We start from the raw sequence: 17,856 nt of genomic DNA, 5'->3' as shown, positions 1-17,856 counted from the left end.
ATAGCCTTCTCAGCCACAGAGCAATCACGGGTCAGGAGTTCCGTTCTGGAATACCAACGATGGAAGCTCACCAACACTCTGAGTCATAAACTGTCCTAGCCATCTAGTGCTGCCATAATAGAAACACCACAAGTAGATGGCTTTAACAAAGAGAAAGTTATTCTCTCACAGTCTAGTAGGGTACAAGTCCAAATTCAGGGTGTCAGCCCCAGGGGAAGGCTTTGGAGGCTCTGGAGGAAGGTCCTTGTCCTCAATCTTCCCCTGGTCAAGGAGCTTCTCAGGCGCAGGGACCCCTGGCCCAAAGGATGTGCTCTGCTCCTGGTGCTGCTTTCTTGGTGGTAGGAGGTCCCCAGCTCTCCGCTTGCTTCCCTTTCCTTTTATCTCTTGAGAGATAAAAGGCGGTGCTGGCCACACCCCAGGGAAACTCCCTCCACCTTGAATCAGGGAGGTGACCTGAGTCAGGGTGGTGTTACAATCCCACCCTAATCCTCTAAACATAAAACTACAATCACAAAATGGAGGACAACCACACAATATGGGAATCACGGCCTAACCAAGCTGACACATATTTGGGGGGGGACACAATTCAAGCCATGACATAAACCAAGCTATAGGATCCTTGAGGGAGGGGCTGACCTCTTTCTCTGTAGCCCCACAAGCCATCACCACTACCCCCAAAGCAGCTGCAAGGTACACAGCAGAGGCACACTTTTGCTGCCACCAGAGACGTGGCTTCTGCGTCACGTAGAGGGCTGGATCCTCCAGCAGGTCGCCTTTCTTTACTAAAATAGCCCAGCATTTCCAGAAACCTCCCAGCTGCTGTATTCCCCATCCTTCTCCCCAGATGGGGTTTATTCTCTGGAACAAAAGAGTGTGGCCAGGAAAAGTTAGATGGGAAAGGCACAAAAAGGATTTCTAGGAGGGAAATTTGATGCAGCACTTTTGAGTCTGGAGGGTTCATGACCCTAAGAAGCCGACCACTGCGCGTCAGCTTGTTTCGTCTGCAGAAAGTGTCAACTTTAGGGTCACAGTAATAGATGTGGACAGCATCGAAGCACCTGTAGGTACCCACAAGGAAATGACTCTGGGCACCACAAAGATCCCCTTTGCAGATGAGTCATGGATTTCTGTCACCCAGAAACACCATTCTGCACAGAAATGATTTCCATGAACCACACCTTAACCCCTACTGAGCTGTGGTTGTGTGCTGTCAAGTCGCGTCTGACTCATAGTGACCCCACGTGACAGAGCAGAACTGCCTCATAGGGTTTCCCAGGCTGTAATCTTTACAGGAACAGATCTCCAGGCCTTTTCTCCCACATAGCTGCTGGTAGGTTTGAACAGCCGACCCTTCAGTTAGCTGAGTACTTAACCACTGCACTACCAGGGATCCTTCCTACTAAACTCCTTAGGGACAATGCAAAGTAGTTTTCCATCGTCTCTCCAGCTGGGGGACTGGCCCCACGCCCTTACCCTATACCACATACACACCATACCACACACACCACACACCCTCACAGACACACACACACTATACCACACACACCACACACCTTCACAGACACACACACACTATACCACACACACCACTCACCTTCACAGACACACACATACTATACCACACACATACACACCACACGCACATGCACACATGCATGCACACACACTCCCAACCTTAAAACAAAAGCAGCCAGATGGCGGTTTTGCTTCCCCCCATTTTGAAGTAGGCCAATTCAAGCAGCACCCAAAACCTGGCCCCTTGGAGCTCCCGATCCACCACTTACCTCTCGGCATCAAAGTAGGAGTCTATGTAAGAATGTGGGGCCCCCGCCACAGCGAAGTTACTGCTTCCCGTGTCAACGAGGATCTGCAGCTTTTTTTTTTAAGGAGAAAAAAACAGAAACCATCAGGTTACCTGAACAAGGCAATACTCTTGAATAAGTTTTTAAAAGCTAAGCACCAATAACAATTTACCAGTTGGAAAATACTTAACATCAAATGGAAACAAAGCTGCTGTAGAGCTGAAATCTAAACACAGTGTGTGAAGAAGCTTGCAGGCAGGGGGAAACAGTTTTGCTTCAGATACACACTGACCTTGATCCTGCCCACAGAAAGCTTTGAAAGAAAATAAATTCAGTTACATAACTAGGAGTTTTTTTAAAGCCACTAAAACCAAACCAAACCTGTTGCCATCGAGTCGCTTCTGACTCATAGCAACCCTATAGGACAGAGTAGAACTGCCCCATAGAGTTTCCAAGGAGCACCTGGTGGATTCGAACTGCCAACTTTTTGGTTAGCAGCTGTAGCTCTTAACCACTACACCACCAGGGTTTCCTTTAAGCCACTAAAAACAATTTTTTTACCACTACGCCACCAGGGTTTCCATTTTAAGCCACTAAAAAAAAAAAAGCCACTAGTATTTCCTAAAAACCCCTCATTCAGCTCTGGGCCTCTACCCTGGTCATTTAAGTCAGGGCTTTGAACTGATTCATTCGGGTTCAGATCCCTACTGACAATTTGCATTTCCGCCCCTGATATACTAAATTAGAATCCACATTTAACATGGTTCCCAGATGATTCTTATGTACAATAAATTTTGAAAACCACTGCTCTACTAGTGGTTCTTAGAATCGGTCCCTGACCATCAGCATTACCATCTCCTGGGAACTTGTTAGAAATGCAAATTCTCCATAGGAGTTCCAATCAGAAGGAACAGGTTCAAAGCCCTGATTTAGATCCCTCTTCCATATCTGTTGTTAGCTGCTGTCAAATTGGCCCTCAACTCACGGCGACCCCATGCACAACAGAACTAATCTCTGCCTGGTCCTTGGTCCTGCACCATCCCCATGATCGGTTGTAGACTGGACCATTGTGATTCATAGGTCTCTCAGTGGCTGACAGATGTAGATTGCCAGGCCTTTCTTCCTAGTCTATCTTAGTCAAGAAACTCTGTTGAAACCTGTTCAACATCACAGCAGCATGCAGGCCTCCACTGACAGACAGGTGATGGCTGCACATGAGGTGCACTGGCCGGGAATCGAACCTGGGTCTCCTGCACGGAAAGTGAGAACTACCACTCAACCACCACTGCCTCTTCTTTTGACCTACCTGCGTATAATTTTTACCTATTGTCTGGCAACATCATCCTTCCATGAAGAAGATGAGATAAACACACCTAAATCTCAAGAATCTCTGTCTTAACCAGCCTCTCAATATGTTACACTGTTGTTTTTATGTTCTCAAAGTTTATCAGAATTCCGGCAGTTGTTTAGTCATCGTTCTTTAAGGAAGCAGCCTCACGACCTCCCACCAGTCCTTCCACCCAGAGCTTCTTCATCGAGCCCTCGGATGGCTAAATTTTGCTCAGTACCCCATGAGGCCCATCCCAAGATGGGTGCCATGTTCCCCGAGTGCTTTACTGATTGAGGATGACTCTCCACGACCTTTAGCCTTAAGTCATGGATTGAATCATGTCCACCCCAAAAATGTGTGTATCAATTTGGTTAGGCCATAATTCCCAGTACTATGTGGTTGCCCTCCATTTTGTGATTGTAATTTTATGTTGAGAGCATTAGGGTAGGATTGTAACACCACCCTTACTCAGGTCACCTCCCTGATCCAAGGTAAAGGGAGTTTCCCTGGGGAGCTGCCCGTACCACCTTTTATCTCCCAAGAGATAAAAGGAAAGGGAAGCAGGCAGAGTTGGGGACCTCATACCACCAAGGAAGCAGCACCAGGAGCAGAGTGCGTCCTTTGGGCCAGGGGTCCCTGTGCCGAAGAAGTTTCTTGACCAGGGGAAGATTGAGGACAAGGACCTTCCTCCAGAGCCGACAGAGAGACAAAGCCTTCCCCTGGGGCTGACGCCCTAAATTTGGACTTGAAACCAACTAGACTGTGAGAAAATAAATTTCTCTTTGTTAAAGCCATCCACTTGTGGTATTTCTGTTGTGGCAGCACTAGATGACTAAGATACCTTATATAAAGATTTGCCTGTGTTTGGGTATTTTTTTCCCATAATACCTTACAGGTATTTATCCAATGTCTTCTGACACTAAGTACTGTGGAGAAAACTGAGGCTTGCCTTAATTTTTCTCTTTGAAAGTGACTCTCTCTTTCTGCTTAGGTATTGAAGAATCCTTTCCTTATCCATAAAGTTCTATACCTTTATCACAATATATATTAATATTGGTTGGTCCGATTAAATTTTCCTAGAAAAAGAGGTTGACCTTTCAACCTGAAGATTCAAATTTTCTTTGCTTTTCTGTTATTTAACTTTCAGGCGAATTTTCTGGTACTTTGTCTCCGAAGACTTTTCTGTTTCATTTGTTAGGGTCTTTATTCAGTTATTCTACCATCATTTTAGTTTTCCATATCTATTATTGTGAAACCTGTGAGAGCTGGAACTCAAAGGGACTGCCTTCTTCACCTGGGTTTTCCAAGTTTTCTGCCTTTGACAGGGTACAGTCTTGCCACTTTTCTTTTGCTCGTTTTAGTAGAAAATATTTGAGTTTTCCTTCTCTGACAGGTTTCTGCCTTACCCAGGTTCTGCTTTTTGCAGGTTTTACTGTAGTTCTTCTTGTTTTAACTTCTTCAGATTTTTCCTCTGTCTTCACTGAATTTATTTTGAGCCTTCCCTTTATAGCAGTCATTTGTTTAAAATTTGTTTTATTCTTTGACTTGTTGGTTTTATTCCTGGCTGTATCTAGCTCAGTTATTGGTTCTGCAGGAATGTTTCTCGTTCCTCACCTTGTTTCCTTATTGCTGCAAATTCCTTTTCACTCAGTTCACCTCATCTTTCTATTGTATTCTGTTGAATTCGCCATTTGGTGAAGTATACCTATAGCACGATGTATTCATGGAATTTCCTCTCTTCTGCACGACAGAGCTCTTTTTTCTTCTACTCTCTAGTATGTCTGCATTAAGTGCTATGTTGCTTCATGCTTAATACAGGCAGCTCCAGGCTACCTTTTGATTTGCCCCACTGTGTGTTGCAGGAATAATCCCGGACTCCTTCCCACCTCATGTGGGGCCTACCTGCCATCCACCCCAATCCACACGGGGGTGAGGGAACCTGCCAGCCAGAGCTCTGGGCAGTCTTGGGCTGTTCTTGCTCCTGAGCCGTCGTCACAGAGCCTGCTTCAGGGTTCAGGCCACCCAGTTTCTATTGTTGACAACCTTATGTGTGTCAGAGTAGAACTGTGCCCCACAGGGTTTTCAATGGCTGATGTTTCGGAAGTAGACTGCCAGGACTTCCTTCCAAGAAGCCTCTGGCTAGACTTGAATCTCCGACCTTTGGATTAGCAGCCAAGAGCATTACTGTATTTTTACGCAAATAAGGCCTTCTATGTTTGTTTGCAAACTGCTCCCCCCCCCACAAGATATTTTCACAAGCTCTGTTATGCTAATTTTTTTTACATGTTGCTATAAAAAATTATGTAGTGAGTTTAGGAAGATACCTGGCGGGAGGAGGGAACAGTAGTCACACAAACATAGAAGGTGCATTTTATCTGCATAAAAATGTGGTAATTGTTTGTACCACCTAACAGCTCCTCATGAGGCCACCCAGCCAGGTCCTCTCCCTGGGTGGGCGCTGCACCCTGGAACATTGTCTTTCAACAGTCAGACCCCATGGCCATCTCCTTCATTTGCTGGACTCTCTCCAGCAGCCCTTCCTAAAATCTTCCATACTCGCTAGAGAAAATTAAGTGGTACCCTCAATTTTTTTTTTTTTTTTAGTTATTGTGGGGTGGGCTCTTCATTGGGCTTGTTCCTCTAATCTCTGCTCCCCCAGGGGGTCTCTTATTGGTTTTCTCACACTCTGCCTCATCCCCACTCCCCATCTCTGTGTTTTTTCAGGTCTTCCTTCCCTTCCCTCTTCCTCCCAGCTCAGCACGTGGGCTCTAGGAACAGCTATTGAGAACTCAGGCTCAGAGGCTCAAGGATCCTCGGTGTCTGTCCACTCATCTGCCCAGGCCATCTGCCCCTAAAATTATAAGTGTTGGTGAGGGTTCTTAGGACTTCTCCACTCACTGCCCCATTTGTACAACATAGCTAGTGGGCAATAAGTGGGGAAAATACAAAAAAAAAAAAAAAAGTAAATTCTTTATCACCTACCTCATTTTTCCATTGTTATTGCCCTATCTCAAGTGTTGTTTCATTTCAATACGGATCACAGGTAATCTTCTAGGTACACACACAGTCAAATGAACAACCAACAGTAATTCCAGGCAATGCAATATTAGTAACACTCAGTTTTATATTCAGCATCAATAGGCAAGAACAAACTTCTCATGCTGTTGTTGTTGTTAGCTGTCATGGAGTCAGTCCCCGACTCACGGCGACCCCATGCACAATGAAACGAAACGCCGCCTGGTCCTGCACCATCTTCCATACTGGGTTGTGTTTGGGACAGGTGAGATCCACAGGGCTTTCATGAGCTGATCTTTGGAAGTAAATTGCCAGGCCTTTCTTCCTAGTCTGCCTTAGTCTGGAAGCTCCACTGATGCCTGTTCAGCATCATAGCAACACTCCACTCTACTGATAGATGGGTGGTGGCTGCACCTGAGGTGCACTGGCCAAGCATGGAACCTGGGCCTCTGCATGGCAAACCCACTTGGGGAGGTGAAGGAGGGTTTCAGTTAGCTAATGTGAGTTGTTAAATTACTTTCTGAAATGAAGGGTTAGTTGTGCTGATGATACTGTCCAGTGCTCTCACGAATAACTCATTTCTGATTTTGTATGAACTACAATCAACTTAAAGGGCCAGTTCCAGAATGCCCTGGATTGTAAGACAGGGAGCAAAGGCCCTGAGATCGGAGGGTGCCTGTTTGAGAAACAGCAAAGAGTCTGGTGTAGCCAGAGGAGAAGCAAGTAAAAGAGAAACAGACTATATTATCAGGGAGGTAACAGGGGGTTCAGTGTGGAACCTAGAGACTTAGTAAGACAGGGAACGGGGGCCCCCAAATCTGCAAACAAAGTAACAAGAAATGGGCCAGCGCGCAAAAACAAAGCCATTCCCCAGAACAATGGGGCAGGGTATCTAAAAATAGTATCTAAAACTTCTTTAAAGTGCCTTTTCAGAAGCGGCTGGAGAAAACCAGGCCAAGGGACATGCTCAGAACATCCACCTGTGACCTCTGTGTGGCTTTCCACCAGGGCCAGTGAGGGGCTGCAGCCCCATCCGGGGAATCGGACCACGGGAGTGAGAGACTGCGCAGGCGCAACACCCCATAATAAGTCCTGCTATGAATCTCGGAGGCCTCCGGGACAGGCGCCATCTTGGAAAGCTGCCATCTTTTGTTCTGTGAGACGGAGTTAGGCGTTGCTCTAGGCCCTCCTTGTCTCCGCTTGCAAGCCTCTTCAATAAAGCTTTGCTCTTGTGGAAAACAAGGTGCCTTACCTGCTCATTCTTGACCAGTGAGAGGCAAGAACCTTATTCCGGTAACAATTTCACTGATCCTTTTCCCCAAATCTGTCCGTATTGTGCTGACTGTGGTTAAGAATACGTATTTTAGCGTTCCAGTCTCCCCTGTGGAGCCTTGGTGGTGCAGTAGTCAAAAGCACTCAGCTGCTAACCAAAAGTTTGGTGGTTGGAACTCTCCAGCTGCTCCGTAGGAGAAAGATGTGGCAATCTGCTCCGTAAAGATTTACAGTCTTAGAAATGCTAGGGCAGTTCTACCGCGTCTTGTAGGTTCGCTATGAGTCAGAATCCACTCGACAACAGCGAATTTGTTCTTTGTTTTGTTTTAGTTTCTCCCAGGTAAGAGTGGGGCTCAGGAGTCTGTATTTTGAACAGACTCCCCAAGGCCTTCGGATGAACAGTGAATTGAGGGAACCACTGATACAAACAGGGGCAACAAAACTGGAGCCACTCACCCCTCCGGACTCAGCGCTCGCCTGTAAAACGAGCACACAATCCCACCTCCAGGGGCTGCCGTGAGGTAAAGCAGTTACTGTCGTCTCCAAGTCACGGTGACCCCACGTGTGACAGAGTACAGCTGTGCTCCATGAGGTTTCCAATGGCTGATCTCTCGGGAGCAGATTACCAGGCCTTTCTTTTGAGATAACTCTGAGTAGACGTGAACCTCCAACCTTTTGTTTAGGAGTCAAGCATGTTAACCGTTTATACCACTCAGTGTCTCTGTCCCAGTGGTAAGCGGGAGTCTGTAGGACGCCCACAGAGAATACGTGCTCAGGTGGGCCCATTCCGGGTTCTCTCCCCCCTTTCCCTAAGAACTCTGTGAAAAATCAGAAATGCTGGATAGCTACAGGGACTAATGAGGCTTTGAGCTACTCCCTTGTGGGAGAATCTACAACGATTTATTTTTTGCCAATACGACTTTCTCCTAATACACTCTGACCAGAGGCCCTGTGGATGGCAACCTCTCGGCTGTGCTGGGGAAGCATGTCCCCAGGTTTCCTGCTTGCTGTCTGCTGCCAGGGGCCAGGACTCACCTGGACAACTGCCCACTCGTCACACCATTCCATCTTCTAAATGGGCCCCCTCTGTGCCTCTGCACCCCTCACAGGGCTCACTTCGGTGACACGTGTTCTTTGCAGTCAGCTTAGGGTTCAAGTTCGAGCAAAAGCCACTTACTATGTTCAGCATGAGAGACTCCCTGGGGGGTGAATGGTTAATGCACTCGGCTCCTAACTGAAAGGTTGGCAGCTCAAGTCTACCCAGAGGCACTGTCATGGATTGAATTGTGTCCCCCCAAAAGTGTGTCAACTTGGCTGGGCCATGATTCCCAGTATTGTGTGACTGTCCACCATTCTGTCATCTGATGTGATTTTCCCATGTCTTGTAAATCCTGCCTCTATGATGTTGATGAGGCAGGATTAGAGGCAGTTATGTTAATGAGGCAGGACTCAATCTACAAGATTAGGTTGTGTTTTAAGCCAATCTCTTGAGATATAAAAGAGAGAAGCGAGCAGGGAGACAAGGGGACCTCATACCACCAAGAAAGCAGCGCCAGGACCAGAGCACGTCCTCTGGGGCTGAGGTTCCTGCACAGAGAAGCTCCTAGACCAAGGGAAGATTGATGACAAGGACCTTCCTCCAGAGCCAACAAAGAGAGAAAGCCTTTTCCTAGAGTTGGCACCCTCAATTTGGACTTCCAGCCTCCTAGACTGTGAGAGAATAAACTTCTGCTCGATAAAGCCATCTACTTGTGGTATTTTTGTTTTAGCAGCCTTAGATAACTAAGACAGGCACCTTGGAAGAAAGGCCTAGTGATCTAGTTTAGAAAAATTGGCCACAGGAAACCCTATAGATCACAGCTCTACTCTGACACATCTGGGGTCACCAGGAGTCAGAATCAACTTGACAGCGACTGGTTTGGGTTTTTGTTTTTTGCGGGGGTGAAAGGTGGAGAGGTAGAGGGGAGAGGAAAAAAAAATGACAATTCCTTCCTGAGGCAAATGAGGAGATTCCTTGTCTTTAAAAGAGAGAGGAGAATGCGATTGTTAAGCAGGAGACATCAATTACGCATAAAAAAACCAAAAAACCTAATTCCTCAAAAGTGAGAAGTACTATTTCTTGGTCATTGAAAGTCACGGGCTTAGGAGATACTGGGTTTCTGTTAAGGGTGATGGAAAAATTCAGGAACAGTTCACGGTGATGGTTGAGCAACATGATAAACATAATGTCACTGAGCTGTACAGGTGAAGATCACAGAAATGGCAAATGTTTTGTTACCTATACATTTACAACTATTAAAAAAAAGTGCAGATAATAAAAGCTATAGATTGCCAGATAAGAACGCAGCCCATCCCTTGCTCATGGTCAGTAAGGAAAGCACACATTTATACAAACGTTGTCTGGGTCTGGCCGGCAACCGTGGACCCACACGGCCTAGTAGGATGTGTGTGGGAAGGCCAGCCCGCCCCACGGCCTGCATTCTTGCCACCCACACTAGTCCGGGTGACATTCCATGTCTACACGACACTCCTGTGAAGTAGGCACAAGGCAGACACAAGACTATTGTCCCTCGCAGAATAGCCCAAGGGGCCAGGGAACTTTCTGGGCAGCCGTTTCACTCTTCTTTCCTTGGAATGGAATTTCAGGCCCAGCCTCCAGATCATATTGTGAACAGAGCCCTTTTACACCACCCTCATTTTTTTTTTTTTCATCCTCACTAGTAGTGCAAGCGGTTAAGAGCTCAGCTGCCAACCAAAAGGTCAGCAGTTCGAACCCACCAGCTGCTCCATGGGAGAAACACTTGGCAGTCTGCTTCCATAAGGATTTACAGCCTTGGAAACCCTATGGGGCAGTTCTACTCTGTCCTACAGGGCCGCTGTGAGTTGGAATCCACTCCGTGGCAATGGGACCCTCCTGCAGCCAGGAGGCTTTGTGAGATTTAAATTGAGAGATAAGGGTTTGATGACTCTCCTTTTCTAGCAGGGTAAGACAAATTTACATTTTTTACAGAGCAGCTCCTGGCAGGCTTCTGCAGGTTGGGTCAGGCTTTTTATGGTGAATATTTGGTTTTATGCATAAGAAAAACCTTAAAATCAAAGTAAGATGTCTGTTATTAATTTTCCCATTTAACCACGCAAACCACCACAGTATGACGAACTGACAGATGGGTGGTGGATTCACTCTGTAATACCTTTTGAACTACACATTTCAGCTGTGTATGCTTTGCTTACTTCTTGCAACAACAATTAAAAAACAGCCTTTTAATTGAGAGACTAGAAGGATCACTCAGCCTTTCCTCTGGAGTGGTAGCTCTAGCTCCATACATTTAGGATCTTTTTTGTACTCTGCTTCCTGCCAACCTACAGCTCTAGACACCGTAGGGTACACTGTATGCACACTGTGGTAAAACACCCGGCTCTGAATTTTTGAATGGCTGCTGGCACTATGGGTTGTAGGGGTATTCTTGAAGCCATTTTTACACCTCACAGCTATGAGTCAGAATCAACTCGGTGGCTATGAGCTTGGTTTCGTATCTTGGTATCCTCACTTCTGCCCACTGCTGCTCCTTTGCAAAGGTTTGTTGTTATTAGTTTGCTGCTGAGTTGGCTCCGACACATGGTGACCTTGTCTATAACAGAAGGAAACACTGCCCAGTCCGGTGCCATCTTCGTGATCACTGGTACGTTTGAGGCCACTGCTGAGGCTATTGCATCAAACACTCTCATTGAGGGCCTCCTTTGTTTTCACTGACCCTCTCCTTTACCAATCATGTTGTCCTTTTCTTGTGATTGGTCTTGCCTGACAATGTATCCTTTGCAAAAAAGTAAGGAATGCAAACGCAGAGAAATTTAGACCAAAACATGGACCACAATATTCTATATCGGGTGTTGCTTCTAATTGCCCAGATGTCCACTACAGCTATTTCCACAGAAAACAGTTTTCAAGAAAATTGAATTCTGAGTCAGAGCCTAGCAAAGCTAGTCACCATCTAAGTCCCTTCTAGAGTACACAATTTAGGGACAGAAATCACCCCGAATAAACAAGGCAGCCGCAAAGCCAGGCAAGGGACAGCTGTCCAGGGAATAGCAAACCCCCTGGTTGTGCGTAACGTTGCTGAGCAACAGACAGGAGGCCAGCTCGTTTTCTGGTAATGACTCTGGAACAGGCATTTCTCAGGTTGATTTCTCACCAGGGCCCTCGCTCCCTTTTTGTAAGTCATCACAACTGCAAATAAAGAAAAATATCATCACTTGCCCTATAAACTGCACACGAGCCACCCTGAAATGAGTGAAAATTCAAATACTCGGGCTGCAGGTTTCTTCTGGGCAGTTTAACCCCAGGTTTCTTCTAGACACTTTACCCTACTCCTCCATGCCGGCAGCAGAACCTGGCACTTCCTTTACCCTGGGAATTTCCGAAATCACTTCCTGCCTCCTTGGGTTCAACTCTATGCACATACTACAAACCTGTCCAGGAAGTAGCTCAGCCCCTAAAAGAGACATTAAAAGAGCATACGTATTCTCAAATTTGGGGAATGTTTTGGATGTTCAAAGCATAAATTTAAATGACCCAGAAACACATAAGAAAGATATTATCCCCACTTTACAAATGAGAACAAAGAGACACCCAGAGGTGAAATGGCCAGACAAGATGCCCGGAGTCTTGCCTCCTGTTTCCCATTGAAGCTTCAAGAAGGGAACTAGTCAAGTACAACTAGATGGTACCTGGGTACCACCACTGACTGCTCTGACAGGGATCACAATAGAGGGTCCTGGACAGAGCTGGAGAAAAAATGTAGAACAAAATTCCAACTCAAAAAGAAAGACCAGACTTGCTGGCCTGACAGACACTAGAGAAACCCTGAGAGTATGACCCTCAGGCACCCTTTCAGTTCAATAATGAGGCCTCTCCTGAGGTTCACCCTTCAGCCAGACGTTGAACATGCCCATGGAACAAAACAAGACTAAAAGGGCACACCAGCCCTGGGGCAGGGACTGGAAGGCAGGAGGGAAGACGAAAGCTGGTAATAGGGAACGCAGGGTTGAGAAGCAGGAGTGTTGACATGTTATGCGGTTGTTAATCAACGTCATACAACAATGTGTGTGCTAGTTGTTTGATGAGAAACTGGTTTGTTCTGTAAGCCTTCATCTAAAGTTCAATAAAAAAAAAAGCAAAAGAAGGGAATGGGTCAGTAGTGGTCAGTGCTGCTCCAGGCTGGGCGAGTGAGTGCACAGCTGGGAGGTGGCTGTGGTGTAGAAGAAGGGTTTAGAGTATGGAGGTCACTGTTGAGTTTGGCCAGTAGTGTAGTGGGGGAGGCAATCCCCCCACAGGTTGTGGAGAGAAAGGAGATGAGGAATTGAGAAGGTGAGGAAATCCACAGGTGCTTGGCTGTGATGGAGAGGAAAGGGTAGCTGCTGTAGTCAGTTTTGGAAGAAATACAGCCAGAATGTTCCTAAGAAGTGAGGATACGAAACTTTGTTGCTTACTGTGGACACATCATCAGAAAAGACCAATCATTAGAAAAGGACATCACGTTAGGTAAAGTGGAGGGTCAGCAAAAACGACGGAAACTCTTAATGAGAATGGATTGACCCAGTGGCTACAGCAATGGGTTCAAACATGCCAACATTGCAAAGACAGGTCTCTATGATTTGGAGCCAACTCAATGGCAACTAACTGGTTTTCCTGCCACCATCTTGGATTTCCCACCATGGCTCTCCCTTCTCTGTCTCAGTTGCAGGTACCTCTTCCTCTACGTGTTGTTCTTGCAGAGTCGGTGCCCCCAGCCCTGAAGCATCATCGCCCCACTGGAGCCAGCCCGCCCCATGTAATACACCTAGCACAGCGCTTCCTGCATGAGAGTGGGACTGTGTGTTGGTGCATCTCTTTATCCCCAGCACCTTGGCCTGTGCCTGGAGGTTATGGGTGCCCCATAGAGAGTTGTTGAATCAATGAGTGAAAGTCAGGAATACATGGGTGTATGTGTTTCCTAGGGCTGCCGTCACAAAGTCCCACAAAGTGGGCAGCTTTAAACAACAGAAGTGCATTCTCTCATAGTTTTGGAGGCTAGAAGTCTGAATTCAAGGTGTCAGGAGGGCCACCATGCTCCCTCCCAAGGCTCTAAAGGAAGATCCTTTCTTGTCTCTGCCAGCTTATGGTAGCCCCAGGCATTCCTTGGCTTGTTTCAGCATAACTCCAGTCTCTGACTCCATCTTCACATGGTTGTCTTCCCTTTGTCTCTGTCGGTGTCTCTTCTCCTCTTTTATAAGGACACCACTCACATAGGATCAGGACCCACTCTACTCCAATGCAAATGGTTAAGTGCTCAGCTGCTAACTGGAAGGTTGGTAGTTTGAATACACCCAGAGGCACCTCAGAAGAAAGGCCTGGCAATCTACTTCCAAAAAGTCACAGCCATTGAAAATCCTATGGAGCACAGTTCTACTCTGTCATACATGGGGTCTGCATGAATTGGAATTGACTCAGTGGCAACTGGTTTGATTTTTTTTTGTGTGCGGGGGCTTCCCACTCCAGCATGACCTCATGTTAACCTAACTGATAAAATCTTCAAAGACCCTATTTCCAAACAAGGTCACGTTCACAGGTACCAGAGGTTAGGACTTCAACATATCTTCTTGCCAGACACAATTCTATTCCTGACGGCAACCCTGTCTTCACATCACGCATGACACCTTCTCTGCAGCTGAGCAGAATGAGAATGCACGCAGGACTTGGGTGCCAAGGGACCAGAGTTCAAATCCCACTGGCAGGGCTCCACTGTGACTAGAAGGTTACGTCTCCTCCCGAGGCCTCTCCGTTCCTCACCTAGGACAAGGGCGGTGTACTGCTGTCACAGGACACTTGTGAGAAGTCAACACAGTCGGGTAAGTTAGTTATCCAGCCCAGTGTCGGGCTCATGGCGAGTGCTCCATACATCTGGTGTTAACTGTTTGTGCAACGTAAGTCAGGAAGGAAGGAAACTATGCAGTTGCTGGTGCTCACTGACACAAACTCCATGATATTCCAACAAATAGGAACCTCTGGTGAAGGCCAGTGGCTGATTCTGGAGTGATGTGAACATAAGTGATTCTTCAGGAATGTTCCTTTGGTAGGAATGCTCTCAGGGTTAGTCAGGACTTTCTCCCCATGCCTGGTTCTGCTGAGCCAAATCTTGTTGTGGTTGTTAGCTACTGTCGAGTTGGTCCCAAACTCATAACGACCCCATGCAGAGTGGAACAAAATACTGCCCAGTCTTGCATCACTCCTGTAAATCAGCTGTGGGTCAGACTATTGAGATCCACAGGGATTTCATGGGATGATTTTGGAAGTAGATTGCCAGGCCGTTATTCCTAGTCTTAGTCTGGAAGTTCTGTTGGAATCTGTTCAGCATCACAGCAACATGCAAGCCTCCACTGACAAGACGGGTGGTGGCTGAGTATGAGGTGCATTGGCCGGGAATCATATCAAGGCCTCCTGCATGGAAGGTGAGAATTCTACCACTGAACCAACCACCAGTTACTCACTTTTAAAATGACACATTTTGAATAGTCTTATTTTCTTCATTTTGTTCTGATGCAATTATAAGCCACCTCTAGCCATTTTTGGCAGCTGGTCAAGAATAAATCAGAAACTGCTCATGGGTGGGTTGTCTTTTGAGACCCAGGCTGAGTCCCATGTCTTCCAAATGGCCTCTGGATATGACACCAATTTATTCTTCTCTCCCCTGACAGTCCAGGTCCTGATTTTTGATACCCAGAGTTGTCTAATGTCTTTACTGTCCTCTAATTTTTCCATCAGGAAAGACCAATTGCTGGAAAAGGACGTCATGGTGAAAACGAGGGAAACCCTCCATAAGATGGACTGACACAACAGCTACAACAATGGACTCGAACATCCCAATGATCATGAAGATCTGGCAACATTTCCTTCTGTTGTACATAAGGTCGCTGTGATGGTTAAGGTTATGTGTCAGCTTGGCTGGGCCATGGTTCTCAGTGTTTCTATGTGATCACTCCCCTGGTGGAATCTGCTGTGAGTAGCCAGTCAGTTGAAAGGGAGATATTCTGGCTTTGTGCTTACTCTGGATCCCGCAGCTGCCTCCTGTTCATCTGACCTCTGGTTCTTGGCACTTGAGCTATCAGCTTATCTGCCGATTTTGGGATTCATGGATCTTCACAGCCTGTGAGTGGGAGCCCTGCTCTGCGACCTGCTGATCTTGGGTTCGCTAGCCCCTGCAGCTATGTGAATCAGGAGAAGCCTTGCGGTCTTGCCTGCCAATCTTGGGATTCACCCATCTTCACAGCCTGTGATCAAGAGCCCTGCTCTCCCATCTAAGGACCTTGGGTTCATCAGCCCCTGCGGTTATGTGAATCGGGAGAAGCCTCTATCCTGATCCAAGGACTTGAGACGGCCCAGCCTCTGTAACAGTGTAAGCCATTTCCTTGATATAAATCTCTCTCTATATATATTTATATGCTTTACTGGTTTTGCTTCTCTAGAGAACCCAGCCTAATACAGTCACCATAAGTCAGAGCCAACTTGATGTTGCCTTTCCTCTCAATTAACTTGTAAGTTGCTTAGTCATCTTCTTCATGGTCCCCATAGTACCTGCAACTAGTAGTAATTTACTAAACATTTGTTCCTGAAGATGAGGAAAAAAATATGCATAGGCTCCACAGAGGAGAAGAGGGAAAGCGGATTACGAAGACGAACCTGCCGAGGCACGGGAAGAAACTAGAGAAAACCCAGTAGGCCAAACCCCTTATAGATTTGTGCAGAGAAATCATGTAGATTTTCTAGAATTGGCTAGTGGGTGCTAAACCTAGCTAATGTACCAGCCTCTATATGAAATGATCACAAACATACCTCTTAAATATCTAAGTATAACTTAAGTTATACAACAATGGGCTTGATCATACCAACAATTATGAGGATGGTACAGAATCAGGCAATGTTTCATTCTGTTATACACAGGGCCGCCACGAGTCGGAGCCAACTCGATGGCAACTAACAACAACAGAGTAAGACATGAGAAGACAGCAGAGTTTGTTAGTGGCCACCCCATTCCCTGGGCAGTCAACACCAGCTTCTGTCGCTTTCTCTGGCAGCAGCAGTTTATTGAGTGTCCTGAGTAGCCCTCAGCCAAAAATACACAAAAACTGGTGTATTAAAACTCCGGGTCCCTCACCCTTCAGGTGGACAACTCTGAGAGTACTCAACAGTGTCTCCCAGAAGTCTCCAGATCCAGTTGTCCAAAGCAGTAACCTTCTCATCAATGCACCCATATTGGTTTCCTTCTCTTCTCTGCTGTACTTCCTTATCCCCACAGTGTCTCAGAGGGCAGCGCAGGTTCAGTGGTAGAATGCTTGCCTTCCATGCAGGAGACTCAAGTTTGATTCCCAGCCAATGCCTGTCACGTGCAGCCACCACCCATCTGTCAGTGGAGGCTTACGTGTTGCTATGGTGCTGAACAGGTTTCAGTGGAGCTTCCAGACTAAGACGGACTAGGAAGGAAGAAGGCCTGGCAATCCACTTCTGAAAATCAGCCAGTGAAAACCCTATGGGGTCACAATGTCCCATCCACAACTGGTTGTGGGGATGGCGCAGGACTGGGAATAGCATCACCATGAACTGGGGGCCGACTCGACAGCAGCTAACAACCACCACCACCAATGTCTCAGGACAGGGAGAAACAAGAGAAGATTATCCCCACAAACCCCACCTTTCACTCCCATAAAGACCAGATATCCTTTCCTCTGAGACCCTGAAAGAAAGGAAAACAGAGTGTTCAGGAAAGCCAAGAACCCCCCAGAGCCTAGGGAGCCCTAGATGTTGAGCCCCCACACCAACGACCTGAGATGTAAATACACTCCCTTCTTATTCCTCACTTGATGCCTTGGGCAATAGCCTCCTGGAAAGCCATTTGCTAATTGCTGCAATAAGGCAAACCATTGCATTAAAGGAAAAAACTGGGTGAGATATCTAGTTAGTGATTAGCAGCGTGAGCTCTGGGATATCACTGTCTCTTTTCCAGCAGGTTAATAGATAGGAAAATTAGCAGATAATTTAAATAATGGCTCATTTAACACAACGAGTCCTAATCACATTACCAGCCCATCTGCTGATTCCTGTGAGGAGACGCCACCGCAGGCAGCGCCTTCTCTCGGGCCTCGTCACACAGGGCTGTTTGCCCACAGTTATGATCGTGTGATTGTAGGCACTGATTTTGCTTATCAGGTTCTTTTGGCGCATCAATTCTAGACATGAAATCTCATTACTTAAACACGCCTTGTGGAAGAAAGCATAAACCAATTGCCACCCGCCATTTCTCCACAATCTAAAGTTAACATTGTTTTTATAAAGGAGGGAAAAAAAAAATCATTTTCCAAGAGCTCTACTTAACACAGATGTTAGAGGACTCAGCTAAGAGGTGCCTG

General features: G+C 46.6%; 1 protein-coding gene across 4 annotated transcripts in view; it reads right to left on the bottom strand.

Annotated features, from left to right (window-relative positions):
* Window positions 1-17,856, bottom strand: part of BACE2 (beta-secretase 2) — a 116,733-nt gene that overhangs the window by 60,501 nt on the left and 38,376 nt on the right. For all 4 annotated transcript variants that reach the window (XM_064279474.1, XM_064279476.1, XM_064279475.1 and 1 more), the window contains exon 2: window positions 1,785-1,873. In XM_064279474.1, the coding sequence (XP_064135544.1) occupies window positions 1,785-1,873 (89 nt within the window). The remainder of the gene's footprint in view (window positions 1-1,784; window positions 1,874-17,856) is intronic.

The sequence above is a fragment of the Loxodonta africana genome, chromosome 2 (assembly GCF_030014295.1).
Source record: "Loxodonta africana isolate mLoxAfr1 chromosome 2, mLoxAfr1.hap2, whole genome shotgun sequence".
In the NCBI taxonomy this organism is placed as follows: Eukaryota; Metazoa; Chordata; class Mammalia; order Proboscidea; family Elephantidae; genus Loxodonta; species Loxodonta africana.
The sequence above is the reverse complement of the archived record's forward strand: the minus strand, read 5'-3'. Positions and strand labels throughout refer to the sequence as shown.